The following is a 20629-nucleotide window of genomic DNA, read 5'->3' as shown; positions in this document are numbered from 1 at the left end:
TGTGTAAAGACCATAAGAGATAGGAGCAGGAGTAGGCCATTCGGTCCCTCGAGCCTGTTCCGCCATTCAATGAGATCATGGCTGATCTGATTTTTACCTCAACTCCACTTTCCTGCCTTTTACCCATATCCTTTGACTCCCTTGCTGATCAAAAATTTGTCTAACTCAGCCTTGAATATATTCAATGACTCAGCCTCCACAGCTTTTTGGGGTAAAGAATTCCAAAGATTCACAACCCTCTGGGAGAAGATTCCTCTCATTCTTCTAAACTCCAATGAGTATAGACCCAACCTGTTCAATCTTTCCTCATAAGACAACCCTTCCATACCCAAAATCAACCTTCTCTGAACTGCCTCCAATGCAAGTATGTCCTTCCTTAAATAAGGGCACCAGAACTGTACGCAGTACTCCAGGTGTGGTCTCACCAGCACCCTGTGCAGTTGTAGCATGACTTCCCTGCTTTTATACTCCATCCCCCTAGAAATAAAGGCCAATATTCCTTTTGCCTTCCGGATTACCTGTTGCACCTATATGTTAACTTCTTGTGTTTCATTTACGAGGACACCCAGATCCCTCTGTACCGCAGCATTTTGTAATATTTCTCCATTCAAATAATATTTTGCTTTTTTATTTTTCCTTCCAAAGTGGATGACTTCACATTTTCCCACATTATATTCCATCTGCCAAATTTTTGCCCATTCGCTTAACCTTTGCAGACATTTGTGTCCTCATCGCAACTTGCTTTTCCACCTATCTTTGTATCATCAGGAAATTTGGCCACAAGACACTCTGTTCCTTCATCCAAGTCATTGATATATATTGTAAATAGTTGAGGCCCCAGCACTGAGCCCTGAGGCACCCCACTAGTTACAGATTGCCATTTTGAAAATGACCCTTTTATCCTGACTCTTTGTTTTCTGTTAGTTAGCCAATCCTCTATCCATGCCAGTATATTACCCCCAACACCATGAGCTCTTATTTTGTGCAGTAATCTTTTATGTGGCACCTTGTCGAACGCCTTTTGGAAATCCAAATATACTGCATCCATTGGTTCCCCTTTAACCACCCTGCCCGCTACTTCCTCAAAGAACTCTAACAAATTTGTCAGACACGATTTCTCCTTCATAAAACTATGTTGACTCTCCTTGATTGTATTATGAGTCTCCAAATGTCCTGCTACTACTTCCTTAATAATGGATTCTAGCATTTTCCCAATGACAAATGTTAGGATAACTGGTCTACAGTTACCTGCTTTCTGTCTCACTCCCTTCTTGAATAGGGGTGTTACGTTTGCGGTTTTCCAATCAGCTGGGACCTTTCCAGAATCTAGTGAATTCTGGAAGATTACAACCAATGCATCCACTATCTCCATAGCCACTTCCTTTAAGACCCTCGGATGCAAGCCATCAGGTCCAGGGGAGTTGTCAGCCTTTAGACCAATTAGTTTACCTAGTACTTTTTCTCTAGTGATAGTTTTTAGTTCCTCCATCCCCTTTGCCCTTTGATTTTCTAAATTTGTGTAAATTTGCTGCTCTGTTTGCCTACAAAACTGTAGTGACTGCACTTCAAAAATACTTCATTGCCATAAAGCTTTAGGATGCCTTGAAGTTGTGCATGACACTATACAAATAAAGTTCTTCCTACATCTGGATCATTTTATTGTAAGATAGCAGCTGGCTTTATGGTTTTATGCTGTGCAAGTAGTTTCCTTTGCTTCACATTTTGACTTTTTAAAAACTTATTTAAAAGGCCATTTAAATTCTACAAGTAATTTTCCCTGTTCTAGCTCTCAAGTGAAAAAGTAATTTTGATAGCACAAAAGATTCGAAGTGCCAGGATTATCACAGATATGTTCTGTGTTGTTATATGCTGCCCCCTAATGGTCTGTTAATTCAGTTTTGTGGTTTTGTGACTCATTTCACACAAAAAGTAAGTTTTACACTCTGTTGTGTGTACATTTAGATGATGATTTAATTATGCAAAGCATTTGGGTTTTGTCAAGCCTCTTTAACAAAAATCAGGCTGGGTAGTTTAATATTTTTGTAATTTATCAACTCTCAACGTATGTAGAATTGTTACACGCTAGAACCATAGGGATAGAAATAGCTATGCGTAGTGCCTGCTATCGGGTATAAACGGGCACAAAGCATACCAATTTAGCAGTGGGATGGTCAGCGCCCAATCTGTGCAAATTCATGCGGACCATTTTTTAAGTGCCCCAGGCGGATGCCTAAAACAGGCGATAATAATATGTTAATGAGGGGCCTAATGCCTATTGAAGGACCTCTCTACAAAATGTGTAACCGATGGGCGGGACAGGCGATGAGCCTGCCCTGCTCAGGATTCTTCAGTGGCCCCTGCCGCCTCTAATGAAAGGTAAGTTTTTAAAACATTAAAAAGATACCTCTCTGTGGAGCCAGGAGGAGCAGGAGTGGTCCCCCCGCCTCCACAGTCCTGCCGATTGGCCCTCCTGTTGCCCGATCCAACCCTCTTCCCGAAACCTACCGGAGAGCCGCTGCCGGTGGCCAAAAATTCATTTTTCTTGTGGGGCGAGCTGCCTGTGGTGATGCGACAGGCACCGGCAGCTCACCTCAAATGTGTAGGCAAGGCTCGAGGCCCAATTTCGGGACAGCCTCGGGCCCCTCTGTTCATGTGTGCACTGCTCGCGCAGCACTGAGTCAGGGCTCGATAACGGGCCCAGACTAATTTCTACATCGTGGAGTTTACAGCACAGAGGGCGGCCATTTGGCCTGTGTGTCTGTGCAGCTCTTTTCTAGAGCAAAGGATATGATACAATATGTTAAATAGTACATAATATGAGAAAACAGTAGTTAGTAGTTACTCTACACTGAATCTCCCAATCAGAACTGTGATTTTGTGAAATATGAAAAAACTGCAGAAAAATAACACAATGAAAATGTAGCAGGCACCACATAATAAGCAATGATGCAGAAAACCACAAAGAGTAGTGAGACAATACTTGTGTCTGTATTGTGTATTTCAATGTAATCTAAATGGAAAGATAGTAACTGCAAAATGAACTGTACTAACTGGAAGCATAACACTCGTCTGTTTATGTTTCATAGAAATTTAGCAAAGAAAATCTGGTAACAATGTCTAAACAAAAAGAGCAGACAAGCTGAGTGGATCAATTCATCACATATAATGGGTAATTCCATTCAAAAGATTCATGAAGACATTATCAGGTGGATAATCTAACTTCTTCACTCACATAGTGGGATGATTGTAACGAAGTAGTATATTCAATGGGATGGGGCACTTTTTAAGATAACTCTCTAGCATTGAGAGCTGTTCTACCAAAGTGCAAGTCATCCTTCTGGAGAGGTGTTTTGCCTATTATACACTAAATATTTTCTTGGGTTCAGCCTCACTGGCTTCATGTGCCCTCGAACCAAAGCATGCCACTACCTGCTCAATACCCAGTAAATGTTGCAAGACCCAAAAGTTAAATAGAGAACCCTCTGTTATTGGTAGCCCTACATAATCTTCCTCCATTTCAGGGTCTAATTCTTTGGTGCCCCATAATCATTGCTAAGCAATGGATGATGGGTGTTTCCTTCTGGGCTATGTCTTCAAAGAGACACCCAACATCGTCTCCTGCCTTGTCATCTACAACGGGCTTTCAGTTAGCAGTGGTCGGAATAAATAGGGCCGACGTCTGGCTATGGGTAACTGAGACATGGTACCAATTGGTCAAATAAAATGATTGTCCTAGAATAAAGTCTTCCTCAAAGGTCTGAGTATAGGAGGTGGTGGTGATAGATCCATTAGGTACGGATCTAGCTATAAGGACATTTATCGCCAGGTGCTACTGCAACGAGCATCCTAACAGGGATGTTTTATTAACCTGGCCCTCATCCCCTCCGGTCAGGATAAACCATTTTGGTTGTCTATGGAGCTTTCCTTGTGGGATTCCATCACCTATTACCTGTAGGGAATCGGTCAACGAGGACCACGGTTTCCGCTGGGTTCTATGAAACTCGTTTAGGCCAACGAGATTTAGAAATAACGTTGTTTCTAGCAGAACCACGAGGAGGAAGGACTCACTGCGATCACGAAACTGACAGATCACAGCTATTGTCACTACTTCAGTCCGAAGAGAGTCATAGTTACTACTGCCTTATAAGTGTCTCTGTTTGTCCAGGCACTGTTCCTCTCTCTTCCAAAACCGCCAACATCAAACCCCTCCCCCTCAAAAAGCCCACCTTTGATCCATCCATGCTCTCTAACTACCAACCCAATTCCAAACTCCCCTTAATATCGAAGGTCTTTGAACGTTGCCTCCCTGCTCTGTGCTCAACTCTCTATTCAAATCCCATCAGGTCTGCTTTTCATTGATTGGCCCAGCCTCCATCTCAATGTATGCACAAAAATTGGAGTTGTACTGTTAAACTTATACATTACCAAGTAACCAAATTCAACTCCCAGAAGGTTCCATGAAGCTCCAGATCCTACACTTTCCTGGTTTCTCCCTCCAACTTGATTTTAGAAAACAAGGGAGAAAATTTGTTGTATTTGGTGAGTTGCCATTGGGAATCAGATGCTTTTTTTCTATTTTTGGCGTTTAAAAAAAAAACATGCAGCATTGATATCATCCACAACCACAGGGTCAGCTTTACATAGAATGTACAGCACAGAGACAGGCCATTCGGCCCAACTGGTCTATGCAGGTGTTTATGCTCCACACGAGCCTCCTCCTACCCTACTTCAACTCCCCTATCAGCACACCCTTTTATTCCTTTCTCCCTCATGTGTTTATCTAGCTTTCCCTTAAATGCATCTATGCTAGTCGCCTCAACAACTCCTTGTTGGTAGCGAGTTCCACATTCTAACCACTCTCTGGGCAAAGAAGTTTCTCCTAAATTCTTTATTGGATTTATTAGTGACTACCTTATATTTATGACCTCTAGTTTTGGACTCCCCCACAAGTGGAAACATCTTCTCTACATCTACCCTATCAAACCCTTTCATAATTTTAAAGACCTCTATCAGGTCACTCCTCAGCCTGGAAATACCTTTGTGTATTAGTGGAGTGTTGAATTTCAAAAATGACAAGGTCAGCAATATCAAGGAAGATATACGCTGTTCTTTTATAACAACACAACATCTAATAATTGGATTCACCTTAACAATGAGATGAAGCAATCTCAATTTATTAATGCATTGCTTCCAAGATGCAATTTATACCTTACCAGGTACACGTTAACCTTGGGAAGACCAAACATGAATAGGTCGTGTAGAACATGTAATACGGCTTTCAGAACAATCTCTCACATATCGGGAAATTTCATCTATGTGGAAAATGTGAGAACAAAAAGACACAATCAGATCATAGATAAACTCATTGATAAGGTTCGCAAATAGGAATTGGATGACATATGTCGAACCAAGATTGAAATCGGAAGACGGTTCCCTCTGGAAGCCCAATGTCATTTTCCAAAATAAAGATGACATCGTGGTAGTAGATGTTACTATAAGATTGAAAGATAACAACAATTTCTTAAGAATACCTGGAAAGAGAAACAATTGAAATACAAATATTGTGAACCTGAAATCATCACTCTCACGGGTGGTAGAAACATTGGGACAAAAATTGCTGGGAAAATAATGGGGAGTTCACAGCGCCCACCATTATTAATGCATAAAACGCCCAGCAATTTGTGGTGAGGAAGAGATACACCATGAATTGCGAATCACCACAAAATGCTGGACAATTTGCGCCGCTCTGCCGTTAGCCTCGCAAAAACGTGAGCTTGCATCAACTTCCCCACAAGTTTCAAGAAATTGCTGGATTTGCGTTGTAAGTACGAATGAATCTCGCCGCAGATATTTAGGGCTACTTTTTCATTTCGTAAGGACCCTGTTAACGACATGATTTATAGTCCTGACATGCAACTCAACCTCTCCGGCCCAGAAAGGGAACAATTGAAACTCTGGAGTCTCACTCCTGCAGGTAGTAAATTGTTCCGAGAGGTTTGTTAAATTTTAAATTTTTTTTTTACTTTTCGTTTGTTTCTTTTTTCTCTCTTTTAATCCGAACTTTCTTTCCCTCTCTTTATTTTTCTTTCTTTATCTAATTTGAATCTAATTCACCCTATTTCCTTCTCCATTGTTCGCTCTGTTTTTTTAATCTATCCTTAAATGTCATTGGTTCATTGGTTAAGGAAATAGACCATTGGATCCAACGTTCAGGATGTCTCAGATGCCCCATTGATATTGCCGTGCCGTTATCACTTTGCACTTCCGGCAATTTGCGACGCAAAAATAATACGATCGCAAGGGTGAGAAAAAAAATCCAAATCACACACTTAACACGAGATGCGCAGTTCCAGCAATTTTTGGCCCATCAAATTCTTTGGCTTCGTCAAGTGGCTAGAAGAAAACAATAAATTAACATTCTTTGTAAATATCAAGTATTACAAGACTTTTGCATGTTAAGTTTCTAGACTGACTGTTCTATTAACTTTAGAAATGTTACAAATTTCTCAGATGATTAAGCTACCATAATGTATTGGACCAATGTTATAAAATACTATTATGTATCACTGCTTTTTTTTCTCTCATTTATACACTTAATGAATTGTTATCAACACATTTTATGATGATTAGGGTTTAGGGGCGAACCTATTGCCTTTACCAGTTGACTCTCTCGGTTTGCCTGGCTCCACCCGTCACGCCGCCCTATGCTTGGTGAATGTCTGTGGCCCCTTTGACCTTTGTTACTACCATTCGTATTCAGCCCATTTGCCCTATTCCCTGACTGACTGGACTTTGTGGACGAGCTACATTAAAATTAGAAATAAACACTCATTACAAGGAACCGTGTTTCTGAGTGTATTCAAATAGGCAAGCATTGGAGTCAGAACAGGTAGATGAATGATTAGGAGTTGGGTGGGAGAGAATCCAGGGGTCAGAAGGTGGGTCTCATGTAAGAGGAGCTTAAAGAGAGGAGATGAGAAAGAAGCTGCAGAGTGACAGAGGGTTGAGGTTAGGGTGTGTGAGGGGCTGGGGAATTGTCAGGGGTAGTGGAAAGGTGGAAGGGGAGATAGTGACTGAGATAGTTTTGTGGATAATCTCAATCTTTAGGATGAAGCAATCATGAACTCTTAACACTTGATTTAGGAGTAAGGGTGGGAAGGGTTGGGGAAAGGTGCTGAGGAGGCAATTTGTTTCTTTGTTAGAATTTCATAAGTACTTGGACATGCTCACATAACAGGGACAAAAAACACTTCATTCATTTTTCAGAAAGAAACAAGTCTCTATAAATGTTCTAATGCAAATTTTTCATCCGAAACTCCTATTAACATTGTTGTACATGTTCAGTTTTTATATTCAAATTTCTTTGCCATATTTCTTGCACCACTCTAGGGATGGGACTCTGATTTCTCTGGTCTCCACTGTCCTGCCTACCCCCTCGACCCTCCCATTCAATTGAAAAGAATCAAAAGGATCCTTCCCGTTCTTAAGCTGCGTCTCAAATGCAGCAGGTGACTCAAGGTCGCCTTTTCATGTTGCAACATCATCTGTGAAGTGTTGAGATAACAGTAATTTCTCAACACGTTTCTGGTGTCTCTACTTTGGCAAGGATAGTCCAACAATGGTAAGATGTTTTATAGTCAGTTTAGATGTACGCCTACTGCCTTTGGTAAGTCAGGGAAGTGGCAGCAACATGATTGGCCCAGCAAGGGGGTGGGGGGTGGGTGGTGGGTGGGTGCGGGGCAACCAAGCATTGAGGGAAACAGAAGCAGTTTGGATAGCCCAGTGCGAAGGGTAACAGCAGGAGCATAACCAGCCCAGCAGAGAGGGCAACAGCAGCAGAATAGTTATCCCAGCGTGGAGAGAAACACCAACATCGTGGCCAACCCAGTGCAGAGGGAAACAGCAGAAGAATGCCTAACCTAGTACGGAGGGAAACAGCAGTAACATAGCCACCTCCATGCAGGGAGAAAGAGCATCAGTATTGCCAGACCAGCACAAAAGGAATCAGCAGGAGCATGGCCAACTCAACACGATGGGCATAGCAGTAGCATGATCATCTGGCAGGGACGGAAACAACTACCAGCCAGCCCACCACAGAGGAACTGCAACAACACAGCAACCACCAGCTGAACTATACCACCAGTACAGCGTACCAATTGATTTTATTTTCACTGAATCATTTGGACTATTGCTGGCATCTGAAACACTTCCCTTGACACCATTTGAAGAGCAGAGTGTTCTTCCAGTGTCCTGGCCAACATTCCTCCCTCAATCAACACCATCAAAAACAGATTAGCTGGTCATTCATTCATTTGTTGTTTGTGGGGCCTTGCTGTGTGACAAGGTGCTGTATAAATGCAAGTTCTTCCTTCCTTTCAAATTCTTCGTCTTCTCCCCACCCATCAAACAATGCTGCTTCCTTCTCCTTGATCGCTCTAAGATCCTTTGACGCAACTTAAGGGAATCACACCAAGACTGTAGTACCATTCAGAAAAAGAAATGTATTTATAAAGATAAACCTACCCGCAGTACTAGGGGAAAGCACTGGTCTGGGAGCACATATTACTAAATCAAAAAAGTATCAGCATTAAAGCTGATACACAGTAGTACAAAGGATATATTATAATCTTTTGCTAATCATGCAAGACTGAGTGGCCAATGAAGAAAGTAGACCAGGATTGGAAATCTTGTGAGAAGATCAAGAAGGAGTACTGTAAAGTACTTTAACTCCTGATACAAACCAGGAAAATACCAGATTTGACCAGTCATTTATGCTGACCTAGCTGATCTGAACCAGAATAGCAGTATAATGGGTTTAAGTGTGACCAGAGTAGGGGGGAAAGAAAAAAATTGCCAGAGTTTCTGCTTCTGAATGCTCTCCAAAACCCAAAATCAGTTGAAGATGTGATTGGGCTCACTGGTAACAGCTACTGTTGTCAAATAACCCCTCAATACTCACTGTTAAAGCTTACACATGAAAATACACCAATTAAGTGAGGTACCAGGAGGTGGCCAGCACCCATGAAAGCATACCCCAGCATGAGTCACCACATTCAGAAGAGATGGCTTATGGCGAGTGCAAAAGATTCCAGAACCTTTTTAATTTTCATGCAAGAGCCTTGCATGTGAGATAAAGGGCTTGGTACCCCTTAATTTGGAGTTGTGCAGTACTGTACTGAGGGAGTTCTGCATTGTCAGAGGTATTATTATACCCCTGCCTCATCTGCCTGTTCCACTGGTCCAAGTAGACGTTAAAAATCCCAATGCGCTATTCGAAGAGAGCAGGGAGATCTCACAATGTCCTCATTCCTCCTCAACCAACATCATCAAAAACAAATAACTGGTAATTGTTGTTTGAGGGATCTTGCTGTATGCAAATATATGCTGCATCTTAAGAACATGATAACGCGCTATATGAATACAAATCTTTCTCTCATGTGAAAACATTCTCACTGACTAAAAATGATTTTTAAATTACTTGCTTCTTACCACTACTATTACAGATTTGAATCACAGTGATAAAAAATATTGAAACACATGATCTACTGTACTGTTCCTTAAACCCAATATACTATAAGATTGTTAAGTTGCAGAGGGCTACATTTAAAAGGTACTGTCTTCATGATAAAGTATTTCGCAAACGTTTTTGGGTGGAGTGAGAAGCCAGAAGACCCATCCATTTTTTTCACCATAATTACTCAATACATAAATGATGCATTGCAACATTTTACTGTTTGTATACAAATAGGAAAGCATTCAATTAACATATTTTCTTGAAGACAGTGTCCATTTTAGGTGCAAATGCAGAAAGAAAGAACTGGCTTTTATATAGCATCCATATCACATCCTTAGGACACCTCAAAGCACTCCACAGCCAATGGATTATTTTTGAAGCAGTCGCTGTTACTTAGGCAACCAAACAGCTAATTTGCACACAGCTAGATCCCACAAACAGCAAAAGAAATGAATGACCAATTGATCTGCTTTTAGTGCCGTTGGTCATGGAAGGAATGCTGGCCAGTACAGCTGGCGAGCTCGTTGCTCTTCAAATAATGTAATGGGATCCTTTATATCCACCCGAGGCTGAGTCTATATAACAAAGTTATGCTAATCTTGATAAGAACCTTGGAAAAGAGTTTCTGCTAGATTGCGCTGGTTTTATCAGCCTGAACCAGCGTAAAAGATTGTGGAAAATCGCATAAAATCAAGCGCAATTTACATCAGGTGTAAATCGAGTTTCTGTGATCTTTTGCACTTGTTCAAAAATCATCACACCCGAAGTCAGCCCTGCCCACAAAATTGGCCATGCCCCTAGCTCAAAATAATGAGGATGGCGAGTTTCCGTCGATTGTGCCCATTCAAGGAGGGTTTTCAAATTAAGCTTGTTTTCTTAGGCGCACAGATGCTAGTAGGCACATTTTAAATGTTTTTACATATTAAAAAATATTTACTTTAGTAAGAAACTGACTAGTGTATACCAATGAAAGTAGTAAATGGTTCAGTATAGTTTTTTTTAAGTCATTTTCAGTGATTTAAAATCAGGTTACTCACAGCTGGAGGACTGGATACTCTTAGTCAAAATGCTTACTTTTTGTGATTAAACCCATTTTCAGCGATATTAATAAAACTGCACCAGGTTACCTCTCTTAAGTACATCAATTTTTTTATTGCAAAGAAAAAAATGATTACACTCTATTAAGCTGCCAGATTGCGCTGGTTCATGGAAGATTTTACGTTTGTCATTATGCAAATGCATTTTAGTGGAAACTTGAGCTGTAGCCTAACCGGCATAATTTGCGCCCAATTACCAATTGCGTCCAAAGCGGAAACTTTACCCCCTTGTTTTTTTTTACAGCATTTATGTCCCATGTCCAAATTAAAACTCGTACAATGACGTATTTCATCCTGATAATTGCCTAAAACTAATTTTTTGGGACAGCAATGACATCACAGCCGATCGTGGACAATGTATTGTGCACAGACACCAAGTAGAATGTTTAAGATTATTTTCTGGGCAAAAGCAAAAGGATATTTTGTGAATGTGACAATTTTACTGCTAATGCCATTGACTGATGGCGTTACCTGCTCACAATATGGAGTTTAAATGGAACACTGTCATCTGGCACATTGTAGTACAAGATATTTTATCAGGTTCATAAACAGAGAAGTGACCAGCGGCATGATTGAATGATTTCATCACGTCATCGATTGCAGGTGCTGCTACAAATTTTGAAGTTTAAAAGGTGAAGGACAGTGTAGAGTATTCCTTCCCCCAATAAATATCACTTCAATGTAAAGTCAAAGATATTAACCTTTCTCCTGGAGAGGTTTCGTTTCATATCAGATATCGATCTGCTCTGATGAAGAGGAATTTCCCAGTATTCTTTTTCCCTGAATTGAAGGCAAATTATTGACCTGGTTAGGAGATTGGTTAGCGGTAGTAGACAGAGAGTAGGGATAATAGGAATGTACTTGAATTGGAAAGAAGTGACTAGTGGTGTCCCACAAGGATCTGTGCTGGGGCCTCAACTATTCACTATCTTTATTAATGACTTGGATAACACAATAGAGAGCCGTATATCCAAGTTTTCTGATGACACAAAGATTGGTGGCATAGTAAGTAGTGTAGACGGGAGCATAAAATTACAAAGAGACATTGACAGATTAAGTGAGTGGATAAAACACAGGTAAGTGTGAGGTCATTCATTTTGGACAAAAAAAGGATAGATCCACGTATCTTTTAAGTGGTGAAAAGCTAGAAACAGGAGAAGTCCAAAGAGATTTAGGGGTCCAAGTGCATAGATCACTAAAATGTAGTGGTGGTCAGGTATCAAAAATAGTCAAAAAGGCTAACAAATGTTAGCCTTTATAACCAGAGTGCTATAATATAAAGGGTAGGAAATTTTGCTACAACTATACAAAGCCCTGGTTAGACCACATCTGGAGTACTGTGTACGTTTCTGGGCACCACATCTTAGAAATGATATATTGGCCTTGGAAGGAGTACAGCGCAGATTCACCAGAATGTTACCAAGGGTTAAATCATGAGGAGAGATTATATAAACTAGGCTTGTATTCCCTGGAATGTAGGCGGGAAGGGGCGATTTGATTGCGGTTTCTAGGCTTTTGAAAGGAATTGATATGGTAGATGGAGAGAAATGTTTTCCACTGGTGGGGGAGTCCAGGATAAGGGGACATAACCTTAAAATCAGAGCCAGGCCATTCAGGAGAGAAGTTAGAACATAAGAACATAACAAATAGGAGCAGGAGTAGAACATAGGGCCCCTCAAGCCTGCTCTGCCATTCAATAAGAGCATGGCTGATCTTCGTCCTCAACTCCACTTTCCCGCCCTATCCCCATATCCCTTGATTCCCTTTGTGTCCAAAAACCTATTGATCTCAGTGTTGAATATACTCAACAACTGAGCATCCACAGCCCTTTGGGGGTAGAGAATTCCAAATATTCACAACCCTCTGAGTGAAGAAACTTTTCCTCTTCTCGGTCCTAAATGGCCGACCCCTTATCTTGAGACTATGACCCCCTAGTTCTAGACTCTCCAGCCAGAGGAAACAACCTTTCAGCATCTACCCTGTCAAGCCTTCTCAGAATCTGATGTTTCAATGAGATCATCTATCATTCTTCTAAACTCCAGAGAGTAGAGGTCCATTCTACTCAATCTCTTGCTCATCCCAGGAATTAATCTAGTGAACCTTTGTTGCACTGCCTCTAAGGAAAGTATATCCTTCCTTAGGGTAAGGAGACTAAAACTGTACACAGTACTCCAGGTGCGGCCTCACCAAAGCCCTGTATAATTGCAGCAAGACTTCCTTACTCTTATACTCCAACCCCCTTGCATGAAAGGCAAACATGCCATTAGCCTTCTTAATTGCTTGCTGTACTTACATGTTAACTTTCTGTGTTTCATGTGCAAGGACACCCAAATCCCTCTGAACACCCAAATCCCTCTGAACACCAACATTTAATAGTTTCTCACCATTTAAAAAATTCTTCCTAACAATGTGAATAACCTCACATTTCCCCACATTATACTCCATCTGCCATCTTCTTGCCCACTCACTTAACCTGTCTATATCCCTTTGCAGACTCTTTGTGTCCTCCTCACAGCTTACTTTCCCACCTAGCTTTGTTTTGTCAGCAAACTTGAATATATTACAATCTGTCCCTTCATCTAAGTCATTAATATAGATTGTAAATAGTTGAGGCCCCAGCACTGATCCTTGCAGCACCCCACTAGTTATAGCCTGCCAACCTGAAAATGACCAGTTTATTCCTATTCTCTGTTTTCTGTCCGTTAACCAATCTTCAATCCATGCTAATATATTACCTCCAATCCCATGAGCCCTTATCTTGTGTCACAACCTTTTGTGTGGCACCTTATCGAATGCCTTTTGAAAATCCAAATATACTACATCCACTGGTTCCCCTTTATCTATCCTGCTAGTTACATCCTCAAAAAACTGATAAATTTGACAAACACGATTTCCCTTTCATAAAACCATGTTGATTCTGCCTAATCATATTATGATTTTCTAAGTGCCCCATTACCATGCCCTGTTACCACATCCTTAATAAGAGATTACAGCATTTTCCTGACTACTGATGTCAGGCTAACTGGCCTGTAGTTCCCTGCTTTCTCTCTCCCTCCTTTCTTTCTTGAATAGCGATGTTACATTTGCTACCTTCCAATCAACTATGACCGTTCTAGAATCTAGGGAATTTTGGAAGATCAAAACCAATGCATTCAATATCTCTGCAGCCACCTCTTTTAGAACCCCAGGATGTAGGCCATCAGGTCCAGGGGATTTGTCGGCTTTTAGTCCCATTAATTTCTCCAGTATTTTTTCTTTACTAATATTAATTACTTTAAGTTCCTCACTCTCATTAGACCCTAGGTTACCCAATATTTTTGGTATTTTTTTTTGTGTCTTCTACTGTGAAGACAGATACAAAATATTTGTATAATATGTCTGCCATTTCCTTATTCCCCATTATAATTTCTCCTGTTTCAGCCTCTAAGGGACCCCAGTTTGCTATCGCTACTCTTTTCCTTTTTACATACTTTTAGAAGCTCTTACAATTTGTTTTTATATTTATTGCTAGTTTACTCTCATTCTATCTTCTCCCTCTTTATCAATTTTTTTGTCATCCTTTGCTGGTTTCTAAAACCCTCCCAATCCTCAGGCTTACTACTCCTTTTGGCAACATTATAAGCCTCTTCTTTTAATCTAATACTATCCTTAACTTCTTTAGTTAGCCATGGATGGATCATTTTTCCTGTGGAATTTTTATTTCTCAATGGAATGTATATTCATTAAGAATTATGAAATATTTCTTTAAATGTTCACCATTGCTTATCTACCGTCATATCTTTTAATCTAATTTCCCAATCAACCTTAGCCAACTTGTCCCTCATACTTATGTAATTGGCTCTGTTTATGTTTAAGACTCTAGTTTTGGACTTAAGTATGTCACTCTCAAGCTATCATATTATGATCACTCCATCCCAGAGGATCCCTTACTATGAGATTACTAATTAACCCTGTCTCATTACACCTGTCTCGAATGCATTCCATGAACTTGTCCTTCAAACTACTTTTGCCAATTTGATTTGCCCAGTCTATATGAAGATTAAAGTTCTCCATGATTATTGCATTACCTTTGTTACAAGCTCCTCTTATTTCTTGATTAATACTCTGTCCAATAGTATAACTACTGTTAGGGGGCCTATAAACTACTCCCATCAGTGTTTTCTGCCCCTTGCTATTTCTTATCTCCACCCATACTGATGCTACTTCCTGATCTTCCGAGCCAAGATCCTTTCTCACTCCTGTCTTTATGTCATCCTTTATTATCAGGGCTACCCCCCCATCTTTTCCATTTTGTCCGTCTTTTCGAAAAGTCAAGTACCCTGGAACAATTAATAATTTTAAATCTGAGTTTGATAGATTTTTGCTCGCTAAGTGTGTCAAGGGATATGGAGCCAAGGTGGGTGGATGGAGTTAGGATACAGATCAGCCATGATCTTACTGAACAGCAGAACAGGCTCAAGGGGCTGAATGGCCTACTCCTGTTCCTATGTTCCTAATTGACCAAGGTTTTTTTTAAATCCGTTTTTTTTTTGCCTCTCCCAGGAGGTTGATGGGAGCACTGAGGGTCATGTTGCAACAAGACTGAATGGGACAGACTTGACGGACCAGCTGGTATTTGTCCGTCGTTTGCATATGTTCGTAAGTAGGTACTGGACCCAATGACAAAGAAATCAATGGGATTCAATATCTGCCAATCTGGAAGTCCAAGCTATGAAAAATTACTGCTGATTGAGTGTACAGTTGTATCCAGTCAATATTAATTATTCCTGCCCTGACCACCTTTCGATCAGCATCCAGATTGGTTCCACTTATGAAATTCTGGGTTATACAATGGAGCTCTTACTAGTGATAACTAACTTGTATCAACACAGTGCAGGGGGAAGAGCTGAAAGAATAGGTGTCAGGGTCTGCATGGAAGAAAAATCCATGAAAAACAATTATATCTCGCAGGAGGTAGAACATCAATTCATGTTTTTCTTTTAAATGGGGGGGGGGGGGGGGGGGGTAGTATTTTATGGTATGTGTATGAATAGCTAACTTACCCACATGTTATTGGTTGATATATCTAGACTGTAAATTGACAAAATATTGGCTGTCAACCCATCAATGCCTGAGGTCCCATTTAGAAGCAAGCCAGATTCTTTCAGGTGTCACCCCATTGGGCAGCACCATTAATATTTTCCAAGGAAGGATGGTCCATTCAAGCTGATTTTATAACAAAAATTAACAAATCAAATTAAAGCAGTGATGTCAGGGAAGTGACAACAGAAATTCCACATGGCTCCCACTCAATGTCCATACCCACATGAATGAATATCTTAAATGTCTTGTTGTATAGGCTACCTATATGTTTAAGTTAAGAACATACATAGGCAATTTACCCATTCCCATGTACATGAGAAATATAGACTAAGATTCATGAAGCCCATTTCTTCATAAACCACGTACAATCTGCATTATCATGGATTTAGGGTTGCTAACCTCTGGTTGGATATATTCCTGGAAGTTTTATCACAAGGCCTCCAACCGCCCCGCCCCACACTATTTCCATTGGTTGCCCGACATGTCCATCTTCATGGTGCACCGCCTGCATATGCCAATCAGAAAGTGAATAGACTCTTCATTACCGGATTGGGAGAGGTCCAGGTGGCCCCCAGGGGCAGTTGATCTGGCTGCCTGCTTCACTTCTGCGGCATTCTCCACATCTGGATGGCCCTGGAGAAGGAGCACGCGGTGTCTGCCGGTACGCTTGAGGCTTTCTGTGACTGGTGGGCACTGCAGGGACTGGACTGGACAAAGTCAGCATGGGTTTATGAAAGGGAAATCCATGCTTAACAAATCTACTGGAGTTTTTTGAGGATGTAACTAGTAGGATAGGGGAGAACCAGTGGATGTGATGTACTTGGATTTTCAGAAGGCTTTTGATAAGGTCCCACACAAGAGGTTAGTGTGCAAAATTAAAGCACATGGGATTGGGGAGAATATACTGGCATGGATTAAGAATTGGTTGACAGACAGGAAACAGAGAGTAGGAATAAACAGGTCTTTCTCCGGGTGGCAGGCAGTGACTAGTGGGGTATTGCAGGGATCAGTGCTTGGGCCCCAGCTATTCACAATACATATCAATGATTTGGATGAGGGAACTAAATGTAACATTTCCAAGTTTGCAGACGACAGAAAGCTGGGGTGGAATGTGAGCTGTGAGCTGTGAGGAGGATGCGAAGAGGCTCCAATGTGATTTAGACAAGTTGGGTGAGTGAGCAAGAACATGGCAGATGCAGTATAATGTGGATAAATGTGAGGTTATCCATTTTGGTTGTAAAAACAGAAAGACAGACTATTATCTGAAAGGTAAGATTGGGAAAAGGGGAGGTGCAATGAGACCTGGGTGTCCTTGTACACCAGTTGCTGGACGTGAGCATTCAGGTGCAGCAAGCAGTTAGGAAAGCGAATGGTATGTTGGCCTTCATTGCAAGAGGATTTGAGTACAGGAGCAGGGATGTCTTGCTGCAGTTATACAAGGCCTTGCTGAGACCACATCTGGAATACTGTGTGCAGTTTTGGTCTCCTTATCTGAGGAAAATGTCCTTGCCATTGGAGGGAGTGCAATGAAGGTTTACCAGACTGATTCTTGGGATGGCGGGACTGACTTATGAGGAGAGATTGGGTCGACTAGGCCTATATTCACTAGAGTTTAGAAGAATGAGAGGCGATCTCATCGAAACATATAAAATTTTAACAGGACTAGACAGACTAGATGCAGGGAGGATGTTCCCGATGGCTGGGGAGTCCAGAACCAGGGGTCACAGTCTCAGGATACGGGGTATGCCATTTAGAACCGAGATGAGGAGAAATTTGTTCACTCAGAGGGTGGTGAACCTGTGGAATTCTCTACCACAGAAGGCAGTGGAGGCCAAGTCATTAGATGTATTCAAGAAGGAGATAGATATATTTCTTAATGGTAAAGGGACCAAGGGATATGGGGAAACAAGGTATTTTGAATGGCGGAGTGGGCTCGAAGGGCCGAATGGCCTACTCTTGCTCCTATTTTCTATGTCTATGAGTGCATCATTGACAAGGATAATAAAATTCTTGTGGTGATCAGTCAGGATGATGTGGGTTGACCCAGTGTCATTGGCGGAAGGACACGTTTGAACCTAACCCTCCCCCCACTTTTTAAAAAGAGGCTTAAAAAGAAACAAACCCTTTTTTTAAGAGGTGTAAACCAAAAAAAAATGGATGATTCATGACTGTTAGTCAAACAGCCACCCCCATGTCTAATATTTTTATAACTTGTAAACAAAAATGTTCAAACATTTTTTAAAAACAATTTTTTGCCCCTATGATTTTTCTCCTGGGTTGCTCACAAGAGTGTCCTGGAGGTTAATCGCTGGAGACTCCAAAACAATCTTGGAGGGTTGGCAACTCTACATGGATTCTACCTCACTTAGAAATCTCCTGCAGGAAAGTTCTGCAATTTTTTTCCCAATGCCCAAAGATATTATTCAAGCTTGGCTAGTTGCGTTCTGTGGATGGCATTGTTCCATAGCCCCAAGAGAACAGAAGTCGCTTGTTTCACTGCGTATTTGATTGTTTATACTTATATACTCTCCAATCCCTTTCTTACACGTTCAAATGGACACATCAAACTCTCCAATGGCAGTGAAATTTATACATGTAATTTCTCACCGAGTCTTAAATGTTACTACACTCAACGAATTGTATTCAAATACCTGAGTTTTGTGCAGATTTTAAGTCAAGATTCCTGTGTGAAATTCCATTTGTTTTTAAAATGTCTGCGTCGTAATTACCATTGAACGAACAACTATTAACAATGATGAATGCCTCATTTTTTTTAACCAAAAAGCTGTTGTTGCAGAGGTACCATGTCAGCAGGTGGCGATCTCATCCTTTCCAGAAAGACCGATTACACTAAATGCACAGATTTGCGGCTGTCGATGGTCCTCACTGAGGAGACGCCTTTTTTTTAAATGTGTGTGTTTGAGGGAGATGGGGATTTCCGGCCATGACAAGATCTCGCGAGCTGAGGGGGTGGAGTGCTGCGGTTTTGTCCTTCCGCCTGGACCTGTCTGCGATCAATGTGAGCGGCGAGAGGTGTAGGATGCTGATGAAGGATTGAGGGGGGGTTTATTTTTGGACAGTAGTAAAACCCGGCTCGCTGAGGCGCAGGCAGACCAGAGACACGAAAAGCAAGTGGAGAGTTAACAAGGGGGGTTACAGCCCAAGGACAGGGAGATAGAAGGCGCGAAGGGAAGAGGTTACATTGTGGAACATTGGGACATCGCAACATTCTGGCAGGGCGATAATGTAACCGCTGGGCGCTCCTCCAAGCAGCCAACACAAGCCAACTTTCGCACACCAGCACCGCGTCCTTTACTCGAAAACATGACCGAAGACGCTTCGGAGGTTCCCAAAGAGCTGCTAGGTAAGGAGCGAGTTCAGGCTTCGTGAGGATCAACGGGGCTGGTGTTTTATGTCGATGGAGAAAGCAAATGAGCTGATTGATTTTTTTTTTAGTGGGTTTTAAAATATACATATATAGGAGTTATTTTCAGTCGTAGTGTCCAGAGGATAGATCGCGTTTGTTTGACCACTTTCAAATGCGTGTTATATTAGCTGAGCTACGCTCCCCCCCCTTTTTTTTTTGAATACGTTAATATTTCATGTGTTTTAATCTGGTTTTGGCGACTTGAGAAATCCATTTTGCTTTTAGATACAATCAAGCAAGCTCGGGCTAGTGAATTTATTTAGAAAGAGGGAAAACGAAAGACCAGATTGCATTTGATTTCTAAGGTTGCGACATAGAAAACGAGCGACTTTTTAATTCAGTGACCGCTTTTGCTGTTGTTTCACAGAAAGCGTCAGGGATGTTATTGGGAGGAAGGTTAAAATCTTCTTGAAGAAGAAGGTGAAACTCGAAGTCAAAGGCGACAAGGTGGAAAATAAAGTTTTGGTGAGCGATCACAATAAAATCAAAATCCATTAGGGACACATTTTTTTAACTGGTTCGTCCTCTTGTTGATACAATGTTTAATATTGCAATACTGTATAAACTGATGTGCAACCAAACGCAGCTCTTTAACCCTTTGTTAACGCGCGCTTGTTCCAAATATCACTGCATCGTTAAAGTGAGATATCAAACCGAAACTGTGAGTGCGAAGAAGAAAATCTCTTTTAAATTTGCCAGTCTGGTAGATGTGCCTCTAGTACACCATGTGGGGGTGCTTTGTATAAGCTTTAGGAACATAGGAATAGGCCATTCAGCCCCTCGAGCCTATCCACCATTCTATTAGATCATTGTAAGGAGTCGTACAACACCAGGTTATAGTCCAACAGCTTTATTTAAAATCACAAGCTTTCGGAGCTTTGCTCCTTCGTCAGGTGACGAAGGAGCAAAGCTCCAAAAGCTTGTGATTTTACATAAAGCTATTGGACTATAACCTGGTGTTGTACGACTCCTTACATTTGTCCACCCCAGTCCATCACCGGCATCTCCACATCACAATTAGATCATGGCTGATCTGTATCTTAACTCCATTTACCCACCTTGGTTCCATATCCCTTAATATCCTTGCCTAACAAGAATCTATCATGGGGATTATGCATCCTCAATGGTGAGTGCTAAGGAGCAAGAATCCAGTAATAAATATGGTCATAATATTGATACAAGGTTCTTAACACCGTGCACATTTACCATGTGCATTATATGGTGAATTCCCTTTGGTGCTGTGAAAGTGTTTTGACTCTTAACATTTTTCACAATTATATCATATTGAATAAGTAGAGATAAAAATGATAAATGCTGAAAATATGAAATAAAAAAACAAAATGCTGGAAGTACATACTGGATTTGTCAGCATCTGTTAAGAGAAAAGACAGGTTAATGCGTTAGGTGTAGACCGTGCATCGGAGTGGGAAATTATAATTAATGAGCCCCTTTATGTGAACAAAATACAGAGGGCGAGGGAATGGGGAGAGCAGGTAAAAGATGTGCTAA

The 20629-nt window shown here is 41.1% G+C and overlaps 1 protein-coding gene and 1 long non-coding RNA gene across 4 annotated transcripts in view; one reads left to right on the top strand and one right to left on the bottom strand.

Moving 5' to 3' along the window:
* Window positions 1–18596, bottom strand: part of LOC137333235 (uncharacterized) — a 59721-nt gene extending 41125 nt beyond the window's left edge. The window contains exons 1-2 of the long non-coding RNA XR_010965823.1: window positions 18345–18596; window positions 5214–5312 (exon numbers count right to left, since the gene is read on the bottom strand). This is a non-coding gene — a long non-coding RNA (uncharacterized lncRNA). The remainder of the gene's footprint in view (window positions 1–5213; window positions 5313–18344) is intronic.
* Window positions 18597–18713: 117 nt separating this feature from the next.
* LOC137336684 (F-actin-uncapping protein LRRC16A-like) overlaps window positions 18714–20629 on the top strand; it is a 371070-nt gene continuing 369154 nt past the window's right edge. For all 3 annotated transcript variants that reach the window (XM_068001680.1, XM_068001681.1, XM_068001678.1), the window contains exons 1-2: window positions 18714–19057; window positions 19488–19585. In XM_068001680.1, coding sequence (XP_067857781.1) covers window positions 19018–19057; window positions 19488–19585 — 138 coding nt within the window. In that variant the 5' untranslated portion in view covers window positions 18714–19017. The remainder of the gene's footprint in view (window positions 19058–19487; window positions 19586–20629) is intronic.

This window comes from Heptranchias perlo, chromosome 2 (genome assembly GCF_035084215.1).
Source record: "Heptranchias perlo isolate sHepPer1 chromosome 2, sHepPer1.hap1, whole genome shotgun sequence".
Classification (NCBI taxonomy): Eukaryota; Metazoa; Chordata; class Chondrichthyes; order Hexanchiformes; family Hexanchidae; genus Heptranchias; species Heptranchias perlo.
Note: the sequence above shows the minus strand (reverse complement) of the source record. Positions and strands in the feature narration are given on the sequence as shown.